This window comes from Spea bombifrons, chromosome 4 (genome assembly GCF_027358695.1).
Source record: "Spea bombifrons isolate aSpeBom1 chromosome 4, aSpeBom1.2.pri, whole genome shotgun sequence".
Classification (NCBI taxonomy): Eukaryota; Metazoa; Chordata; class Amphibia; order Anura; family Pelobatidae; genus Spea; species Spea bombifrons.
The window spans coordinates 44,490,746-44,514,064 of record NC_071090.1 but is presented as its reverse complement, the minus strand read 5'-3'; the positions used below and the strand labels follow the sequence as shown (position 1 = coordinate 44,514,064).

The 23,319-nt window shown below is 40.4% G+C and overlaps 1 protein-coding gene across 2 annotated transcripts; it reads right to left on the bottom strand.

The window, feature by feature from the left end:
• Positions 1 to 4,937: 4,937 nt before the first annotated feature.
• NUDT4 (nudix hydrolase 4) lies at positions 4,938 to 22,892 on the bottom strand. Of its 2 annotated transcripts, none has more exons than XM_053462413.1 (5): positions 22,320 to 22,892; positions 7,822 to 7,932; positions 5,882 to 5,926; positions 5,676 to 5,763; positions 4,938 to 5,272 (listed from the first exon to the last, which is right to left on the bottom strand). In XM_053462413.1, exons 1-5 carry the CDS (start codon positions 22,416 to 22,418, stop codon positions 5,070 to 5,072), a joined length of 546 nt encoding a protein of 181 aa, XP_053318388.1. In that variant the 5' UTR covers positions 22,419 to 22,892; the 3' UTR covers positions 4,938 to 5,069. The 2 variants fall into 2 exon arrangements, with proteins under 2 accessions (XP_053318388.1, XP_053318389.1); XM_053462414.1 differs by having other exon boundaries at positions 5,676 to 5,760; positions 22,320 to 22,888.
• Positions 22,893 to 23,319: the final 427 nt, after the last annotated feature.

The following is a 23,319-nucleotide window of genomic DNA, read 5'->3' as shown; positions in this document are numbered from 1 at the left end:
ATCCCCCTCTCACTTATTTCCTGCAAGCAATACATGTTGAGATCCCTTTTCCTGATATTGTTATCCTGCAACTCATTTAACAATTTCCATACCCCTTTTCAGAACGTCAATATCCTTCTTGAGATGGTGTCTTCAGAACTGTACACAGCCACTTCCTGTCTCTAGCTACACAACCCAACACCCTGCTTGCTTTTTCCAACACTTAATTGCATTGTCTGCTTACTTTTAAATCTGAAATAAATTACTCCTATGTCCACCTGTTCGGTTGTCACTGCCTCCATTCTGCCTTGAGACTTACATGTCCCAAACGAACCTGGGGGAATCGGGAAGACTTATTCTGCAAAACTCCTGCAGGTTTATTAACTAGTACTGAACAGCAGAAAGCTGAGTTTACATAGTCTAACTCCCTCATGAAATAGACCAGTCTTATGATGATGGAGTAACATTGTTCCACGAGATAGAGATATCAATTATTTAGCTGATGATGACTTCTAATAGTTATTGAAAAAGAAAACTTACCATGTCTCAGCGTTTTCATTATCCAGTACTATGGCAGCAGCGTACCAATTTTAATAAACCTTTTCCAAGTGACTAGTACCACCTAGTAGTTAACACCCTTGTTCTTTAATTTTTTTGTGGCACAAGAAATGTATCTTCTGCGTTAGAGACATGTGCAGTGAACAGTTCTATATGGTGTTTTTCAAAAACAAAATATGAAAGCATGGGAGCGAGAGGCCATGTTGTGAATGGCTTTTCACCTCCCTGTCTCTTTTCCTGTTGCGGTGCATGCAGTGGTAATGGGCCTTTCCAGCCAAGCAAAGCTGTTGAAGGGATTCAGTAAAAACAGGCAAACCAATGAACCGATAAACTATTACCAGCGTAAAGCAGAACGGTGAGGCCCCACAGAAAGAATTGATGTGATTTTACAAGGGAACGGCTTAAAATTTCAAGTTTATCAGGTTTAATTCAAACTTTAAAAATATATACAAATCACACTAGTATCAAATATACAAAACTCTAAGAAGAAAGAGACAGGAGAATACTTTACAATTTTAATGAGCTTGATGATTTAAATTCTTGTTCATAAACTCAATAGCCAATTAACATTTGATTGTTTCACTAAAAAAAAAAAAATATATATATATATGTACAGTCCATGTCCGTATGGTGAATAAACACATTGCACATGGGTTATTGAAATATATACATATTCCCATGTGGTATACTTTTTTTCCCCTACAACACAATGCAAATGACAGATGGATACAACAGGCATTTCACATTTTATTCTTTAAATTTCACCATCCAGAGTCTGTTCCACCTTACATTTAGGTATTTTGCTGCAGTATTGTAAAGTAACCTTTAATCTAAAAGAGGTGTGAAGGCGAATGCATTTTACAAAAACAAAATAACTCTTTCCATTGAATGTTTTCTGTCGGAAAAAACATGCCTCATTATGGAATGAACTGGAGTTTCCTTAAAATACATTGCAAGGATATTCACCATACACAGTGTATGATTTAATCCAGATGAAAATCACAAAGCTCCAGAAAGCTCTTCTCGCTTGATGCCCTGAAGTGGGCAAGATCCACAAGTACCGAGAAAGAGCGCCACTTCCATTTTTACACAAAAAGCACCACAGCCAAGGAATTCAGCCCAAAGACACAATCTCAACTAACATCTACATCACTGAAACACACTGCAGGTAGAGGTGAAGTGGAAATCCCAGAGGAAAAAAAAGGGCATTTTGAGAGAGGTAGATTGTTCCTTTTCCTCTCCGTAATAGGACTATAATCATATATCCCACTAAAAAAGAAAGCGGCACATAGTGGGTTATATATTAACAAGAAATTCTGGTGCAGTGTGAAACCAACAGAATGGTCCAATAACCAGAATCATTCAATTGGTTGCCATGGTAATAGGTTCTTACTCCAACCTTTGCACCCAGATCCCCCCTTTTGCTCATAGGATCAGTATTGCTGAAAGTTATGAAGACGTCACTCTTATTTCAAATGAAGTGTTCAGAGGGCCATCATTACAAGAAGTAACTCAAGTCCTAATATTACTCTCCATTTTTCATTGATTGATAAAGAGCTGAACAAGTAAAAACACCTAAGTAACCATTTACAATGGAACAATGGGCAAGAATGCTATAATGCAGTAGACACTTAAGTAATTTCATGATGCACTTGTTGGATGGCGAGAGGGTATGTGGTCAGATTGCATAGAAGTTGTGTGTATGCAGTAGCTGTGGAGTTAGATATAGGCACGCATTCGTCCAAGCCAAGTTATTAATACCCCAATCCATACTCAAAATGTCACAAATATGGTCTAAATGTCAAAAGGTCTACAGCAATACTGTGCACGTCTTTCTTTTCAAACACATAGTAAGTTACCCAAGGTCATGCAATATACCTCTTAACAATATGTTTGTCACAAAACAAACAAAAGCTTTCAATTTAATCAGCTATGCCAATTCTTAGTTCCAGGATAAGCCATTTGGAAAAGATGTAACCGAGTATCTACGCAGTGATGGGTATAGCTAATTCTGTGTAATAATAAACGGAATAATAGCCTGTTGGGTGCTTAAGGGTGAGAAAGTCTTCTAAAATGCACTCAAGAAAGACAAATAAAAATTAATTCTGAACAGACAAGAAGCAGAAGCCGTTTTTTTTTTTGTTTAAACTTACCTAATATAGCTGTAAAACACACACAATAGAACAAAACCACGTTTTAAAGCCAACATCTGTCTTACCAATTTCATTTCCAAGTACTTTACAATAATTGGGACAACAGATCATTTAAATGAACAGTATGCAAGAGATCCCCTTTTCCTACCCTAAACAGATGTGTATGCTACAAATGCAATGCGTAATTACAACAGCGCTCATACAATATCATTTGGTTTGTCTATGATCTTCTTTATGAAGCACTTTGTTGTTTTTAGTTTTGATATCTTACTTTGGCTTTGTGCATTTAGGTTCCTCCACTAGCTAGCTAAAGAAAGTCATTTTCTTATTATAAATTAGTCAAATGTGAGGAGCTGGTGCTTCCAACACCTTTAGTGGCAACACACATGGTGATGGTTTTGTGTGTAGAATTCATTGTGTAGAATTAATGTGTAAAGGAGAGCCACTCGATGTGTAGCACTGCACAGATAAATCAGAGAAATGCAAATTCCAAGGGGGCTCTTCAAGGAAAGGAAAAAAGAAAGAAAGGTTAACTAAATATGCACGGTACAAATGTTACTCTTTAAAGGCAACCATATGGCACAGGTATATTGAACTAAGAACAATTGTGGCACCATCTTTTTCTTTAGCAAAAAAAAGTGTAACAGCACTCACAATTTTTTTTTTAATTTATAGCAGCATTTTACACAATTTGTGTTAAAAAAGTAGAAGAAAACAATTCGTGTTGAGTAACAAAATGTTTAAATTACAACGACCATCCTTTGTGCACTTACTGTTGATTTACGGATTTGATTATTTACAAACAAATGATGATATTTTACATGGAATATTATGCTAATGCTGGAAGCAAAATGACACCATAACTAAGGATACCTCTGGCCCATGCTAAGGATGCGAAGAAGCCTAGAACTTTTTCCCCAAATGTAGTCACCGATATGACATTAATACATTTCACAGCTGCTCCGAAATCTGAACTCTAAACTGTATACGCAGTGAGGAAAAATGTTTTCGTTGTATTTACAAAAATGTTTTATAGATCAATGGCATATAACCTGAGCTGAACTGCTTGCTGCCTGTGTAAGCCTCCAAGGAGAACACAAACTACTTTTCTTCTTGCTATAAAACGCGCCCACAAATTCACCACTGTACATGTTCCTGCAGCAAGGGGTTACAAGAGCCCAGCGTACCATTTAAGAGATTTGATCAGAAATGTCGCCATCATGCAGACAACAGCGACGCGTCCTTCACTGGATTGCCTTACTGCTACCACAAGGACAAGCCTTCTAGATTTCACACTGACAGCCAAAAAGGGAAAGGCAATTATTTTACAGGTTCTCCTGGATTTACAAGGTTACAATACATACTTTATAAGTAAGAAAACAGACTGATATTTAGTCTTGTTACACTCCACATTTTCATTGTTTATACATTGGTGGTTATTTGCACTTCTCAAAAAAGGGATGCAAGACCAGAGACTCTACATAATGTAACGTTTTGCATTTACTCACAGCCAACTTGGAACGGAGAGAATGCAGTGTGATACATCAACCAAATCAGGTTTAACAGGGATGATTCAGAAGCACGCCAATGGCCATAAGAAAAAGTACGGCTTCCAGTTAGAAGATAGACAGTCTACAGTTGATTAGGATACCACTGTTTCTATATTGGGTGAATTATCACATACAGAGAATGGGACTATGCTAAGAAAAACTTCACTTTCAATTAGTCAATATAGAATTCACTACAGTTCAACTGAGCTGGCACACTGGATTCTCTCCATGCTATAACATAAGATTGGTAAATAGACAAGTATATACCAAGTATAGCAATAGTGTTTGAATATTCAAGTAAAGAGAAATGAACCTCCAAATACCTTTTTTCTGTGAAAAACTGCATTCTAAGACATGTACTGACAGCCTTTACAGAACTGAGAAGGCCACACTTCTGTCAAACAACCAGACCCCCTCTGTACAAAACTACCATCACACACACACACACCTCCTTTAATGCATGCCAAAAAGGCCCAAACTTGCATCCAGCAGTAAAGTAGTTAAAGCCCTTTCAGCAACACAGCAGTTGATGAGGGAAAAAGTGCCGCTGCACAGAAGCCAGGTGTGCTAATGTTAGCAACTGAATGGACATGAGATGGGGGGAAAAAGTGGCCTTTTAAGGCATAAAAAAATTCAAAATGGCTTTGGTTTGATGAAATACTATTTTACATTTTTAAAAACAAAAATACCAAAGCTGTTGGGGAAAAAACAAATGATTTTAGTACATTTTGCATGGGAATCCAGGTCTAATCATAAAGATGTCTGCTTGAGAATCACAAAGGCCATTCTCCTGAATGAGCATGAGCAAGAGGTCATCCCATAGCACAGTTTATCTCACAGTAGATGGCAGCCCAGAAGTCTGTGCAGAAGTAACATACAGAGAGGTGTTGTCTGATAAAGGGGGAACCACGGAATTTCCATTGGTTGGAGAACACCCCACTTTCAGTTTCTCCAAGTATTCTGCATGTACTGGCTTGTGGCACTGCAGGACCTTAAGTGCATCTTCAACTTTGAACCACTCTCTCTTCCTGCCTGAACAAAACAGAAAGATAAAAGTGTCACGAGTGCCCTGTACAATGCATAGATCAACCAGTGAAGTGACCTAAGGAATTCCACAGACTTGGCTATGCATTATGCACCACCAAACAAGGTCAACTTGAAAGAGAAACTAGCAAACAAAGCCCATTATGTGGAATATATTAAAAAAAATGAAACAATTCTATAATTTCATTACATACAATAAGTAACTGTATAGCATAATTATCACCATGGCAACCAATGGAACATTCCTGCCGTCTGGACCATGTAACTTGGTACCAAAATCACACACACTTTGCATACAATTCCCATAGTATCTTATAGTTATGAATACAAGGATACATATCTAGAGTCACAGTTTACACCGACACCCCCTACTTAAGAAAAATATGCATACCAATGTTCACAGAATCTTCCCAGTCTTCCAACACTTCAGTCACTGTGAGAACATAAACATAAGTCCTATGCTTTCTATCTTGGTTCTGCTTAAATAAGAGGGAGGAAAAAAAAGCGTAAGAAAAATAGGTGCACATCTAAAATCTCACAGGTCTATACATTTGGCATCTCTCAGTCTGAAATGGTTCAAACCCAGCAAAAACTCACCTCAAATATTCCCAGGAGTCTTCCTAACTTCCCCTTTACACCGGCCTGTAAAGAAGAAGCAGATGAGAAATTAACGGGCATTGGACCAACAGAAAAAAAAAAAAAAAAAAAATCACAGGGGAAACAAAATAGAAAAACCCAGAGAGGAAGTCCCCAAAGGGGTTACAGGGCTGTATGCGCTAGCCAAGGGGTCTAGATCTTATGTCTTTGATGGCTCATATACGAGGTTCGTAAGCCTGTCCACGCTCATTATCCCATCTAGGTTATGAAGATGGACCATCCGAAGAGAAGGTAAGATGAGTGACCTCCAAACTTAAGGTCGGAGAAAGGAGCAAAGCCCATGGGCTTGGTAGCAACTGACTTAGCAAGAACATGGGAGGACTTGTTTGTAGTTGATAGCCCAAACTGTTGTAGTTTCTCCTTCTCCCCACTCAGTTTCTTCAAGGCTTTTATGTGTTTGATTTTGAAGGTTCAAGAGGCTAGCAGCAAAGAGGTATTAGAAAATTCCACACCACTGATCACCAAGCTAGCCCAGTTGGGTTTCCCCAGACACTGATCAAAGTGTTACAGCAAAAATTCAGAGGTATTGTGAGACTTGTACACAACAGGGACCCTTACAATGTAATTCAGATATGCCTTGGAAAGGAAAGTGCGGGAGCAACAGGAATGAAGTCATTATTGCAAGAACAATAATGTACCTGCGAATACACGTTTAAAAATGATGTCCTGTGTAATCAAAACCAAACATATAACACACGTGTATTTCAACAGCAGCATTTCTAGAGTGCAAAACCACTGAAAGTGAACTACAACCGAAGCACCCACAAGATGGCACTCAACACATAGTTATTAACAGAAATGCAAACAGCAGTGTAAAGACACCTATTATAGTCACTTACAGGACCAAAATGGCATGTTCCAAAAATAACAAGATCCGCTCTACAGATCAACAAGCGTCCTGCGCTGCTCGCCACACTTATTCCACGATCAGCACATAGGTTTTTATCACACCCACAGTTATGTGCTTGAAGTACAAGAAAACTTAGTATTCTGTATTGTCTGAAAAACGTATCTTAAACTATGACCAACACTAGTAAGAAGTATTTTTTTAAACTTTGCTTAAACAGAAGATGTACGGTTCGCATTAAATACTGTTGGCCAAGTTGTAACAGCATTCTAAAATTACTGAAAATGTATCAAATTATTGGCAAAAAAGCGAGAACAATTGGTGAGTAAGATTTAAGTTTTATGGGGAATTGTAACAGCTTTTGTTCCCCACTGAAATCAACACTAGATATAGGTTGCACGTGGTTTTTGTTTCAGTAATTACTTTAGAGATACTTCATTTGAAACATTAGGGGCTATTTTAATGCAACAAAGTTGTGTTCACGGACAAACTCAGTCAAAGTAATTAGCTCGATGTTTGTGAGCATTAGGCATTCACACTCCGTGATTTCTTGGAATGGAAAGCACCAAGGGAGCAGAACAATCCGCATCGTATAACAACCATAGCACAGTTTGTCATCACTACACTATCCCGCATTAAATGCCAAAAGAGAAAAGTCCCCAGAGGACTTCAACATTAACCAGCAAGCACAATGGACGTAATTCAATACCTGCTTTCCTAAGGTTAATAAACAACTGGATTATCAGCAGATAATATAAAATGCACAGAAAAACCTTATCTTTAGACAGCGCAGGTTAAGGAAGGGCAACTAAACCAAGGTCACGGAAATTGTTTCTGTGGAATTGTACATTAGTGATGCAGATTATTATTATTATTTTTATTATGGAAAGAGGATAGCTTTGCCGCCAATACTGCCCTTCATTTTGTGTGTTAAAACCTTTCCCATACAAAACATAATGTTCTTTTCTGTGTCCTATTTCCTGCCTTTAACATTTGCGAACAGCAGAAATTGTACAACATTGAAAGGCTTTACCTCTTCATACACCTCCCGCACTGCTGCACCTCCTGGCTCTTCCTCGGGCTCCATTCCTCCTCCTGGCACAATCCACTGATCTGGATACCGACTGCTGCTCACTAAAAGAATCTGTAAAATAGTAGACAATATTATGTCACAAACCGGAGTTTCTTGCTTTAAAAAAAAAAAAAAAAAAGGTTAAAAACACACACATTATATATATATATATACCGTATTGGCTCGAATATAGGCCGCACCCTAAAAGTTAGGTGCTTTTTTAAAGAAAAAAATCTATGCCCCCCCGAGATATGCTGCCACTCTGTCCCAAAGATGTGCCCCCCCTGAGATATGCTGCCACTCTGTCCCGAAGATGTGCCCCCCCGAGATATGCTGCCACTCTTTACCCCCCCAAGATATGCTGCCACTCTGTCCCCAAGATGGCCCCCCCGCCAGACTTACCGGTGCAGACTCCACAGGGTCTCGCACGGCCGGCGGGGGACATCTACGCATAACATGTATTCAACATCCGGTGCCGGCACTTCCGCCGTGTGAAGTACCGTCAAGGAAGATTGTTAAAGCGCATCGCGCAGATATTCACCGGCTGCGGCGATGCAAGGATAAACAGCCCCCGCTGCCGGCACGTCTGCTCGATGTGCTTTAACAATCTCCCTTGCCGGGAATTCCCACGGGGGGAGTCCCGGCAAGGGAGATTGTGAAAGCACATCGTGCAGACGTGCCGGCAGCGGGGGCTGTTTATCCTTGCACCCCCCCTGACAGTGAACGTCTGCGCGATGCGCTTGGACAATCTCCCGTGCCGGCACTCCCCCGTGGGATATGTATCCTAACCCTGCTGCCTGCCCGGCACTGCATGTCCCGGGCGTCGAGCGCTAGAACCCAAATATAGGCCGCACCCCCACTTTAAAGACTTAAAGTGTGGGGGGGGGGAAGTGCGGCCTATATTCGGGCAAATACAGTATATATACACACACACATATATATATATATATATAAATATACAAACACACAGTTACTTTAATGCACATAATAGCTCTGTGGTCCGTTTTGTAAATTAATAGGGGGATTTCGCGGGATCCCTGAAATGCTTTTGCCCCATTTCCCCACAGCCCAGCTAAATGCCCTGCCAGAGGTGCATTTGGCCAAATACAACTCCAGTCATCTGCAGCACTGGCTCTGATGAAAGCTGCGTGCAGGGGTCCGTTCAGATCTCAGGGTGCTTGCGTAAAGTCCTCCTCCTGATTTCAAGGGAAGAGCATTCCTGCTACTGATTGAAAGCTTTAAGCAGCCAATCACTGGCAAGAAATGTCAGATCATGTTGGAAGCATGCCTGTAACTTGTGTGTCAGCAGGGGCCTAAAATTCTTTAAAAGGGCCAGTCATCACTTAATCAAACTTATTTTTGTACATTTAGATTCTTGCCCCAAACGGTCCAATGTTTTTTATGATAATAATGAAATTGTAGGTATTTTCACTAAGTTGCATGTCTGTCCATATTACCCCAGGGGTATATCAAAATGGAAAACTGTCCTGGGAGGATAGCCATCCATCTAGGCTAGATACGAGTCCATCGAGTCATATGTTCAACATGATAATTATAATCCTCCCACCGAAAGTAATGACCCGGCTCTGATAAAACTTAATGAATCCACCAGATACAGAGACTCGGTGTAGCCTGCCTGCAGCCAAGCACCACCGTGTATTGTCTGTAACATCAGTGGAGTCATCAAGGCAAAACGTCAGTAAATTACTTTCTGGAAACAAATTCACAGTGAGTGGGCATAATATCACTGGATTTATAGAGAAGTAGGTTAAAGAACTATGGCATTCGTCTTACACAGACAAATACAGTTTTTCATGCCAACATCATCTAATGCAAAGAGGTAAAATGATTGTGTATGCCGTTAAGTAGTAAAGGCAAACATTATGATACATGCTGTGGTGGTAAAAAGCCGCGTGAGCCATAGGTTACCATTAGAGGAGAGTTAATGTGGCTTATGCACTATATTTCGAGGCCATACTTTACTGCTGTAGGCTGACAGCAGAGAACTACTCCCCTGCATCAACCTAGACAACGCTACATATTACGTCACTGGAGTGACAAACTGGGATCAGGGCTGCGCCAAGTCAAAAGAATATATAAACAAAAACAAACAGCAGTACACCGCACAGTAAAGAATCACAGCCTGCGAAACGTGCACCTAAGAGGAAGCCAATAAATCATGAAAACATCCTAGCAACTGCAGCCCAAACATACTTTTTACGAACTACTTGCCATCAAACAACGCCTACCAGCTCAATAAGAGATAGTATGCCTCTACCAGTTTGTTAGATCCTCCGAAATCTGCATTTCATCACGGTTTCTCATTAATGTATCCTGCAAGGAATTAAACATTCATTCTATATTATGTGTGGTCATGGTGATCAATAATGGGGGGTGAAAACACACCAGGTGGAATATTCAGCTTATGAGAACATTTCCTAACTGGGTCGGATTTTCCAGTCATCCAGGGAGTGGACATTCACCAGATCCACAAAAGCACAGAACTTCCTGGGCATCAGTTATTCTTATGGGATATTCCATGGGTATTCACAGGTTTCTACATTAACCCCTTAAGGACAATGGGCGGTCTCTAAGCCCATAGAAAACAATGCATTTTGAGCCTGTACATGTACGGGCTTTGTCATTAAGGGGTTAATGCATGCCTTCAAAAATGATTTTTAGTAGAAGTTCCAACTGTTAGCATAGAGGCTATGTAGCTGTTTACATTTAGTATATTTCCAGTAAAGTTGGAGAATGGTGTTATCCATGTTATATATATATATATATATATATATATATATATATATATATATATATATATATATATATATATATATATATATATATATATATATATATATATATATATATATGCAAAAACACCACTACAATTTTGCCTCTCAAAGGTTACATTTTGGCTAGCACCAAGTGTTTTCTATCGCGCACTGCTATATTAGTACTCCCTGAAACTGCAATAGTCCATTCCGCATTTTAATTGCTAAAATCCTTCAACATTTTGCAGTAGTCACTTCTGATGAACGTGCTTTTGTTGCAGAGAAATATATACATATACTTATAAACAATTAAACATGAATAGTCAAATTACGCACTGAAACCAAGAAGATTACAAGACTAAGGACTGATTAAGCTCTTCATACATTAGACGGGCCAACTGGGTCTTAGCTGACGGAAGATTGTGGCATATGAAGAACAAAATCAAGGCCAGGATACAATGCTCCAGCACTGGAGGCTACAAACAACAATACATTTATAGACCACCAACTACCACCCACCTGAAGCCATTTGTATAAACAGCCCACAATGTCATGGGTCCTGGACAAAGGCTGCAGCAGCCACTGAGCCTCCTCCTGGAGATACAGGCAGCCTCCCCAGTGTCATTTTGTTACTTTAAAAAAGGAACCCTGGAACGGTTTGTGGGGAAACTCTACGGTCAGTGGATGTTTTAAGTTTGGTCTCAGTTGTTCAGTTGCTTGTTTCTTGATGGCATGGGAGCTTGTTCCTGCTCCCCTCCTTAAATCTGTGTCCTTTGTCCTAAGGTCCCTGATGGTGGGTAGTTCTAGGGACAGGGAGAGGTGAAGAGATACTGCACAGTTTTTCAGATTTTTTCCACATATGCAGTCAATGAAAAACACGGCTGAATTGCAATAAGTATCTGTAAAATGTATTTTGCTTTTTTAAATAGCTTCGGGGGTATAAGGTAGTAATCAGCTTCATGAAACGTTGGGTTGTCTAGCTTTCACAATGTCTTAAAATTAGTGTCTGTGTGTTAGTGAGAGTAACTGTAAGTCTGCAAAACATGCGCAAGAAAAGACCTCTTATAACTGATCACTTCACTTTCTTCAATCCTTCCCACAATCGCCCACAAAGCAAATGCAAACAAGATAGACTCCTGATAACATGGCAGCATCCACAGCTGGGGATACGTAAATCACCATTAAGCAGACATATTCTAATGAATATAATTGCTAATTGGGTAGGAGTTACATACAACAGGACGTGTATTTGCTCTTAACATGGAACTCAAACAAGATGGGGATAATCTTGCCTTTTGGGTCAATTAACCATGATGGCATGGAATGTGCAAGTGCTGGCAGCTCTTTCTAATCTTTAATACAGGAGATTTTATAGAACGGAAGATTAATCATCGGAGCTGGAAACATGGACAACCGACCTGTGATTGCAAAGTCTGTCTAGTACATCATAAACCACAGGGTATGTCACAGATCTGAAGCAATTATCAGAGCGGTAGAAAAGGGTGCGCTAATAACAGCGCGTTAAACATCCAAAAGTTAGTATCTCCAAAAGAGTCAATACAAAAGGGGAGGCTCGGGACTCGGCAATCCTGGCCTAGGGCAGATTTTTTTTTAATACATACAGATGAGGGGTGGCTGGTTTTGCCACAATGTCTGATCCCCTACATAACTGGGATGAGAGCTCCCCCCCGGGTGCCAGCTGATATAACCATACATAAACCAGCAACCTGTTGGCATACCACCGTGTACAGCTGCCAGGTAGCACGGGCATGCACACCGCTACTTTCTTCGTAATGTTCCACACCATCATGATAGGTTTTTTTTTTCATAACGGCATGAATCAAAGGTTTTCAACGGGGTAAAGCCATTGTTAGAAAGAGTTTTCAGGAGACTTGTGGCTCATTTCTCCAGGATGATTGACTGCATCTGGCTCTTTATTATGCACAACTCAATGTGTAAGGAGAAAGAAATCACACCATTTTAACTATACATTATGCTGGGCCAGTCAAGCTCTTCATGCAGCAGCAGCTCATTGGGCCAAGCACCTTGTAATGTATTGTTATGTAAAGATACTGAAGCAGCTCTATCAATTCTATCTTTAGTGATTAACCCCATTTGTGTTTCTGGGTGGAGGAGTGTGAACAATAAAACTCAACAGGTCAGTTTTCAAAACTTCGCTCTCACTAAACCCAGCCTGAGTCAGGTAACAGGTAACAGGTAACGGGTAACTAGGGGGCGAGTGTTAGGGACTACAAACAAACAGAGGGAGAGGCCAGAGTTTTCAGATATTTGCAATAAGCAACGGAAAACCAACAGCCTTTCTACATCACAATGGAAACCAGGAGATAAGATACCACATAGGGCATGAGACCGTCTCATCACGTCACTTGTCACCCTCCCCAACTTACAGCAGACTAAAACAAGATCTGATATTGTGAAATAAGCATAAAATAGCTTAGAAGCAATATATATCTTAACATTTAAATTCATCTGCTGTATAATGGAAAACAATGGCATATTTTTTAAAATTACAGTAAATTAAATCAGCATTTCTTTGTATTTCAATCACTACATGGACGTTGGCATCTGTCACTCATACACATAGGAGGGAAAACAGACGGAAATTTTCAGTCTTTATACCACCTGGTCAGGTTTCTCTTGCGAGGAGTGAACTGGTTCTGTATAATGCAGAGCTCCATCTGTAAATGAGCTTTTAAGAAATCTTGCCGATTTAACAATGCTTTCTACAGGAGAACCCAAGAAGGTCCCAGAGCGCACTCACTGGAGGTAGCCTTCCATAATACGTAGTTGAAACTACCAGTCTGGCGACCAAACCCTTTAAGGCCAGGGCTCAAGAAATGTCCTGCACATGTTAGAGCCGAGTTAACAAAACAGGAGCCAGGAAGCACCATGCGACTAATGTAGGGTCACATAACCCCTATGTGCACATGCCTGGCTGGCTGGCTGTTCAAAGCCAGCAGCTGGACACAAACTGGTTATGTATAGAGATGACCGGTGTCCGGTAGGTGAAACCCTAAGCACCAGGAAGCAAATCCTTGTTGTGACAGCAATCTCAAGTTAGACATCCTCACAAAACCCAGATGGGACCTCCGTTCCCAGCAGCTGAATTACCAACCACTTCGCTTCACAGTCCCTGCACTGCTTTAGACTTAAGAATTTCTTGTAATAAATCATGGTTGCCAGTACTTATTTTGATAACTAAAATTCCCCCAGCTCTGTTTTTAACTACCCAAGAGGCAATACCTAAAATGGCATTAATGGGGGTCTGTCAAGAAATACACATGCTATATGTAAGTGTAATTATTGCCCTGCTGTAGACTACATTCTAATTCTGGTTTTATAAATTAATAAGCATGTACTGTATATTTTGGTCTTGAAGACATTTATGCGCCAGTCATCATTTGTACTTAGATACATATGATATCTGAAACTACCTGCAGTGCTCTGTATAGTCCAACAGGTACCACGTGCGTCCGTATAGAAAGTGCTCCCTTGATATAGGAACCCTTTCTTGCAAAGTTTGGCTACTTCAAGCCACTAATCAGCGGTGCAAAGCGTCTAATAGCAGAGAAGGCATGGAGCTGCGGCTTCTCTTTAAGGAGGGATTTTTGTGCAAGATAAATGGATATGAATGTGCTTTCATATGTATTCATTGTCGAGGTGGCAATGAGTGGTCCAATATCTTTGGTTTTGTGAACATTATTTTAAAGGAGTTTTATGGCCGTTAATCAGGGAAACGGGGATGTAAACAGCATAGATTATGCCTCTAAAAGTACGGACGCTGGTTATTTATGTTTGACGAGAGTAAGTGCCATAATGTGCTGACCAGACAAATGTCGATTGGAGTCATGTCAGATTTTCCACGAACAACAATAAAACCGGATAACTCCATTGCGTCCAATGATCCACGGCTTTGTGGAATAGTTCTAATCAGCTCCTGCCATTTAGCGAAGCTCTGGCTTAAAAAATATATGTTACTATCAGGTGTAAAAGCACAAAGTGATGCCTGGCTTGTATTTAAGTCTCATACAAAGTGTTTTGAAACGTACATAAATAAGCAGAGGGTACTTTTTCCATTTCTCAGGCAAACAACTGCTGAAGGTTGTGCTAACAAAGTGAAAATATTTTAGTAACTATTTTCTGTAACCCATGATGCAATAACACTGTACAAGAACACAAGTGAAGTGCGCCAAAGTATTACTAATGCAGTGCACCCAGGGAACTAGAACAGTTCCTAGAACAGTCTCAAGCATGAATTAACCACATTTAAAGCGACATGCCAGCCATCAGATGCACTTTAACACACGATACTGAGAGGCCCCTTTAACATCATGTTTCCCTTGCAAATGTATGGGGAGGTTCGTCAAAACCCCCCATAAGCATTTCCCTCTCACCACATCTCCTATATAATATACTTGCATCAAGGCAGCTACAGTGCTGAGTTGGCAAATATCACAAATGAGTAACGATGCACCATGTGCAAAAAGCACTCCTCTGCTTTCCTGAAACCGATTGGCTGCTGTGAGCAGCAATAGCTTCTTTCTAAATACTTTTTATTTCTTAATTTTCAACAAAATGCATATTGAAGTACTTTTATATGCAATTTCTTGGACATTTTACTAAAAGTGTGTGTGATATATATATATATATATATTCTAAAACATGCAAACCATTAAAACAGAAGCACAAACATTAAGATGCATAAAGCCGTTGCGAAATATTTGAGAAGAATAATGATATATTTCACCAGTAGCAGCAAGTTATAAATACAAAGGCCCACAAAAATGCTGACTTTACCTATCTGCCGGATGGCACAGATACGCAAGTCTGGCCATTTAGTGCCACAAAACAAGATTTCCAAAAGTTACAACACAGACTTTGCCGTTTATGGTTTTCATCTATAAAACACCTGTGATTCAGCGTGTAGCACAATCACATATATATATTCATGTAAAATGAGCACAAATGGTCTCAGACAACCTTACAAAAGCAGCACATTGCAGAACAAGTTTGTTTGAGACAACGGTCTGGCCTTACATATGGTATGTCTAAAGCCAGCACCGGCTAGTACCTTCCAAAGCCTGGTTAGCGAATGCCACCTCTACATCACACTGGGAAAACATTGCCATCCATGCAAACCTTTACGCAAGTCTTCTGCTTCGTGTAAGAAAGTTGTCTACCGACGATATAAATATGCCACATACGAAAATACTGATACCAGTGGAATGGAAGGGTCCTACTGAATGGCCTTTTCGTTGGGTTATGCAGATAAAACAATGATAGCGATACTTCACTAGAACTGATGATAGGGTTGAAAAGCGATTGCAATACAAATGAAGCTGTTAATGAAGGAAAGTTTGACATTTAACAGGGCCCTTAACACAGACACATGGTTTGGAGTATTACTCTAGTGATTGCAGCTCGGACAGGCTAATAACATACCGTATGAAATCAGATAACATGGGAATAACGTGATGCGCTAATAAGAGGCCTCTATGCATGGATCGGGACACAGCTGTACCGGTCACAACCATGATAGCTCAGCTGAACAAATGTTCTAAGTAACAATATACACCTTCACTAGACATCTTAAAATCACTTGGGCGTGCCCAGGACAGCAGAAAGACCTTGTCTGGCTAGGAATGGATCAATATTTTAAAAATTATGAACTAAGTTGAACCGTGCAATACTGTAATGCCTATTTCTAGATATAATGGCAGATGGATGGCCAAGTAGATATGCACTGGTCAAAGGTTACTTTAAAGTAAAAATAAAATCAGACCCTAAATCCTGCTCATTCTGGTTCAAAAGCTGCAGATAGAGCAGAATATCCTATCTTTGAGGAACAGGTGATGTTTATGGTGGATGGGGGGTATTTAGCCTCACCCGTAGCTTTAAAAAAATATATAGGAGATTTGCATATATGTATTACAGTAGCTACCAGTTAATGGTATAATCAAAGACAGTTAACCTGTAAGCAAGGAATATTTGTATCCCTGGCTGGTGGCTAGTCTTTTACAAAGTCTTGAAGAATGCTTTTTTTTTTGAATACTCACAAACTGGTTTATTAACCCTTTAAGGCCCACATTTTCCACCACTCTGTGACTGGGGTAGTCTTTACAAAATGTTTTTCTCCAAGATAACAGTTTTTCATGTTTAGTGTAACCACACATATACATATATATATATATATATACCGTATATATAGCCCCCCCCAAGGATAGAGCTTTATTGTGATTTAAAAAAAAAATATATGTATAGAGCACCATTTAGTTTGAGTAATAAATTGTATTAAAGAAAAAAATCTTCTCAATCTGATCCACGCTGCAGTGATCAGCAAGTAAGGCTCTACAGGCCGGCACCATTGATTGCCTGCGCGTGTGTGTGTGTGTGTGTGTGTTTCACTGGAGATCCCAGCATGCTCAGGAGACAGTAGGCTCGTAAAGGGTGTTAAGGTGTTAAAGTACTAGCTTGGAATGCTTCACCACATGGGTGCTGTGGTCTTTCATGTTCTGTCTGATGGGTTGGAACATCAAACAGATAGGTTTGCATCTCTTACTTTCCCCAAAAAAACACCCCAAAAACTAAACCAAAACACACACACAAGATATTGACACAACAAACAATTTAACAATTGAAAGACATTTTGGAAAGAGTTTGACCTTGATTCCCATCAGATATTAGAAAAGACTTCAGAGGACTTATCAAAGAACTATGCAACTGAAGGAGTTAGGAGAGGCCATCACCCACGCAATCTAAAAAGGACCCTTACCAACGATTTAACATCACTTCACTTCAATGACATAGATACAAAAGAAAATTGAAGAGAAACAAATGCACACAAACGTTATTTTACTTTGGAATTTTTAAAGGAAGGGAAGGGTTGAGCATGACATATACACACCCAGATGTCTACACTAGATATTTGCATACACCAGCGCTGCTGCCGCCGACAAGAACCTGCGGATCTCACAAAGATTGGTTTTTATAGTCACATGTACAATGGCAACTGGGCATGGCACATTTTGTAACTGTTTTGCAGCGAGTGGTAGGAGTAGCTCGCCTGCTGCTGAGCTATACCATTAAAATAACAACGTTCTTTTCTCTAACAAAAAGGCTATTTGAATGAAGGCAAGGTGGCTATGAATGGCTTTCTATGCAGACAAACTAAGCATGCAGAGCTAGCCTTTCCTCCCTACTTGCTGCTAGGAGGCGGAGCCTAAGCTTGGTCATGTGACCCTAACTCCGGCATTTCTAGCTTGCGCCTAAATCAGCACAAAATTTCATGAGCTCGGTTCCAAGCTCCATTGCAAATTTGAAATAGTGGAAAGGCCAGCCAATGAGATTATGCCAGCATAAGATGCCGCAATATATTTCAGAATTCAAACGTCCGACAAAATACAGCAGAATGTAATCAGTTCAAAAAAGATTTTTTACGTGCCCTTCGAGAAAGGCAATGATGTGCCGTTTGATTCCACGTGTAAAAAAAAAAAAAGTCTACCGCACAAATGTTGTAGTGCATAGCACCGGAATCTTATTTAAAGTTTACTCATCAACAGACAATACATTTATATGCAGAATGGGGACACTTCAAAAGCAATTCATTTATATAACCATGGCATGCTTCAAAATACCATCTGATATCACAGTGGCAATAAACTACAACAATACTGTTTTAGCCCTTGAGCACTCATCTAGTGTTTGCCTTATTTTAAAAAGCACCATGGCCACTTTAATCATGATTAAGACATTTAATCAACTCAATCTCAGCTCGGTAATTAAAAAGCAAGGCCTCGAAAGATTTAAAATTTTGAATTCAAGCATAAATCAGTTACCCTACAACATCCATAGACCTTAGGAAGTAAATAAATACAAAGCTTATCCCCCATCTTGGCAGCCAGGAAGGTGTCAGAGCATATTATGTTGTATTAGTAAAGAGAGGTTAACCCTTACGCAATTTTTGGTTAAAGAAATATTTAAACTCATGAAAGGTTATTTACGTATCGACATCAGATACCTAGTATTTTATGCTGATCCTAAGTGAATCTCATTACTTACAATGTAAATACCAGGCCCTGCTGCAGATCACATAAATAGATGTATCTATTCACCAGCATGTATCAGTTAACAGAAAAAATAATAAAAAAAGAATAAGTAATTTTGTGCAGGCACATGAAACAGAAAAATCATTAAAGAACATTTGGTACAAATTAGGAACCTCCAGTTTTTAAAACCCTTGGTCATGAAGGGGTTAATGAGCACAACTATACCGTAACTGCATATTATATCATATTATATCGGATGGGGTAGTCAACAGGTTGTTATCCAGCTACTGGGGATCTACAACAACCATGATACAAGAGCCAGCCAACCCCCATTGGTTTATTTGGGTTCTACAGTTGTAGATAGACGAAAAGCAGATAAAGTATTTATTTATATTGCATTTGATTATGTGAGCATTGAAACCAGAATTCCGAAATAAACTAAATATTCTGTATTAATAGCCATTAGTGCACTAATGTGTACGTTACAGCCTCTGCCAAAACAATTGCCGTTTAAAAGTATTAAAAAAAAAAAAGTCAGGTTGCAAGTTTATAAATAAAAGCAGAAATAAAAGTAAACTCATATTTGAGAATTTGATGCTTCAACAGCTGTGGCCTTGAAGACAAATACACCAAAACGTTGTTGTTGTTCTAAATACGTTACGTTCTGTTATGAGTCCATCTGCAGCTAGGTCGCTGTGTATCGTAGGGCATTGTTAACGGAAGCACTTTAATAGGTAGTTGGAAATTTCCAGAGTTTAACAAGGCAATGATTGATATGTAATTTGATCAGTCTCTAACTACAAATTCATTGCTATTTCAGGCCCCTTCCACAAACGAGAGAATCGTTTTAGTAAAGTGTAATAAAAGGGTACAATTGCATTTGTGAAATTCTTTACGGAAGCGAGACAGAACAGCTAAATTCCAAACACTAACTTTCCCTATAGTGGGCAAGACTTTCAGTGGAACAACAAGCAAAGTTTTTGAACTAAAAGGATCCATACACACAAAAAACAGTTAAAAAGGCACAGTACTATAGGACTGAGCGTTTTATTGTATGTTTTCCTCCAATGCACTGATGTCTAGACCTAATTCTTGAAAGAGCCAGAAAGCTGGATAACGGCACAATCTTACATTGGCGCAAGGACTGTGCGCCGTCTTAAAGGGCCACTCCAGCTCTATTTTAATGTCAAATGAATAATTATGCTTATTTTGCACACTCAGGAGAACTCAAATTCCAGTCAATGATAGTAACAGCAATGTTAGCCTGTGCAAGAAGTTGTACTTAGTGCTTCCAGGTCTCAGTACAGGTGGTCAGAAAAGAGCTTAAATGAGACAGAAGTCAAATTTTCTAACTCCAATGATTAAAGATTGCATGCACCAATTTGCAAGCAGCATAAATGCAAAATAAGGACACCAACATGTATTAAAAATATAGAAGTAACATTCTGGGGTTAGGCAGTTGCTTTAATGGAATGGCTCCCTAAAAGTAGCTGGAAACAAGAATTGTAAAAGCACAAGAGTACTTTACTATAACCAGTTACAATTTCCTAGTAAGGGTACAGTCATTGGTTGGGTCACTGACCTTTAGTATTCATAACAAATGAAATGCAATAAAACAGAGTATGGGGTGCATTCCCTAATCACAGGTTTCACAAACACTAATCTTGGGAGGTCACTCAGGGGTGGGAGAGATCTCAGGGATGTCACTATTATCCCTGCATGTCCTGATGTCTTCACCGGCATTGATGGGAACCGGGTTCACTTGCAATCTATAGGAAACTTGTGGCGCACGAGCCGCTTCCAGAAATGCTTTATATATTCTAATGGGATTTGGTGGAGTTCGAGCTCGTCAGGAATTCACACAAGATAGCCATGCCACATGAAATTGGTTGACGCTCAAAATATTTAATATTCAATTTTTTTTTTTTTTATCTTGAAGCTATTATAGACATTACACCCTGGTGATGTTTTAACAGACTGCGGGCCATAGAAGAACGTTAATAAGTTACATGAGACTTTTTCCAAGTTCCATTCATCTGAATGCCACAATTTCATTATGAACTGAGGCAACATCCAATGCGTGGAATGACAAAACAAACAAAAAATCATACCTCTCCACATTAACTATGCACAACTGAATATCATTTAAGATTAATAATACATAGTTGAGGCTATGTATTTCACCAATGACCAATTATTTACTTAATGCCCTAAAACTATAATAGGTTTAAGGAAGAGGTGGGCTTTTGTATAGACAGATTGACCCCTACAGGCAAAAATTCCTAGACGTTAACATTGTTACATTACTGATGTTAATAAAAGTGACAATGTATAGGTACATCACAAACTTGCCCTATGACATAGCCGCTAAATGTTATGTTTTAACATGTAATTCTTGGAAATGAGTCACTAATTTTTGACTCACAAGAACAGATGATTCAGTGACCTCAATTCCTTCACCTAGATGTGACGCAAGTGACCCGAGCATGGACCAGGATCAGGGTTCACCCAAGAAAGGGAAACTACCAAGAAAGCTCACTGCAACTTCACAGTGCCCTACTCTACCCTTGGTACGGTTTATAATTACAAAATCCAAAAGGAAGACAGCGCCAATAGAACAGAGAAACACAAACAAAACAAAAAAAAAAAAACACAACTGATCAAAAAACTCTAGAGAAATAAGAAAGATTGGGTTATTTGATCACCCAGAAACTAACAGACTGTGTAATCCATAAACATAAAGGCTCTTATTAGTTATTAGTAACATGTTATGGTTCAATCAGTTACAGCGATCACAATTATTAAAGAAAACAGGTAACGATTGTGGGTAGAAGGCAAGTCTGGGACCATTAGAGTGATATACAAAGTCACCCACACAGGACAGAGCAGCAAAGTCTTAGTAACACAGCATCAAGTGTTGACAAACTTAGAATAATGGGGCTTATTCACTAAAGTGGGAGTTGTGACTTTAACTCACTCCCTTTCCTATACCTTAGGAAGAGCCAACATTGTCTCCAGCAAGAAGGGCCAAGCTGGCCCTATATAACGTTCAAAGCAAAGTGTAAGAAGACTTGGAAGAAACATTGCTGATGTAACGATGCATGATAAGCTCTTCTTCCTGCGGTAGGTTAGACCTTCATACTGTATAGCGAAGTGAACGACTTGAAATGGCAACTCTCCGGTTATTGTAAAGCGACTCCAATGTCTTTCTCGGACACTGGGTAGAACCTTAGCTTTCGAGCCGCACGCAAGGCTTCTACTTCCGCTATATCTTATTGTATCGTTTGTAAACTCCAGCGCACATCACCAGCGAGTAATGATGTAACAAGTATAAGAAAGGCCGGATCACACGCATCCCGTGGGTTACACTACATGGCACGGATACACATCATTGGGTGGGCTGTGTCCCCATTATACACACAATACCTGGGCGGAAAGCTGATGGAGGTGCTTCCAAACACACCCGATTCCGCTATAAAACGTACACGGCCAAACGACCCAATTCGGATACAGGGCTGGGCTGCTATAATAATTTAGATCGGGACAGACGCCCGCGGACACGGACGGCGATGATTTTATACAAGGCCGGTGTATAGGGGGCGGGTCCGGCCGTTCTCACCTCATCCTCCCGCTCGTTCCTGAAGCACAGGCAGGCCGCTCGTTTCTTGAATCCTTCCCGGTCATAAGTCCGAGTCTGGTTCGGCTTGAACTTCATCATAGAGGCGGCGGCTACTCCTCCCTCCCCGGCAGCTGCAGTCACCTCGACACCCGCCTCACACAGGGACAAACCAGCCAAGCTCACAGCCGCCGTGCAACGCCCGGAACAGGAGGAGAGCCGGCCCGGGGTTAGAGAAGGCTAGCAGCGGCAGTAGAGATGAGTGAGTCGGGGAAGACGCGTCTCTCCATGGACTCTCGACGCCTCCGGTTTGAGTCCGTGTTGGCGATTCGGCCCCGCAGCCTGTACCCGTTCTCAAGCGCCCCCTCCTCCCGTGACTCCTACTCCCGCCCCTGCGCGCGCACTTACCACCGAACGCTTGTCTATGTAACTATGATTCTCACTCAGCGGCGCGCACTGCCTTCTGTGGCTGTAAAGGCTGAGCATGCGCAGTGCGCTAGGCAGGACTGGTCACCGCCGACCGCTGAATGGACTAGCAAGGACGCGCGTCCTATTCTGATTATTGCACGCGCATTCCTTCATTGGGGAAACTCCACCTCAGGCCGCGCGATGTGAGCGCGCATGAATCCCGCGTGCTGGGGGTGAGGTTGTGTTGGGTGTTCTGCGTGCCGCCTCTAGCGCCATAGACGTCTCGGTTGTTTCGCATAGTAATGTGTTGCCAGGGCAACTGCAGTGAATAAGCAGGACTGGATGCAGGCCTAACACTACGTTTTGATATCTAGTGGCGGTGTAGGAAGTTACTCGACGTATACATTTCTGTGTGGGGTGTGCGTTTATCCTTTGTTTGCAGGTTTATAGCGGAGGTAGATGAACGTAGGAGGAGTCCGTTTATTGCACATGGTCATTGAAACGTGGTTTAAACTAATAAATCAGCCTGCTATTCCATTGCCCATGTGTGAATCCATGTCATAGAGGGATTGCTCGTGATTAATTCAAAATGGAG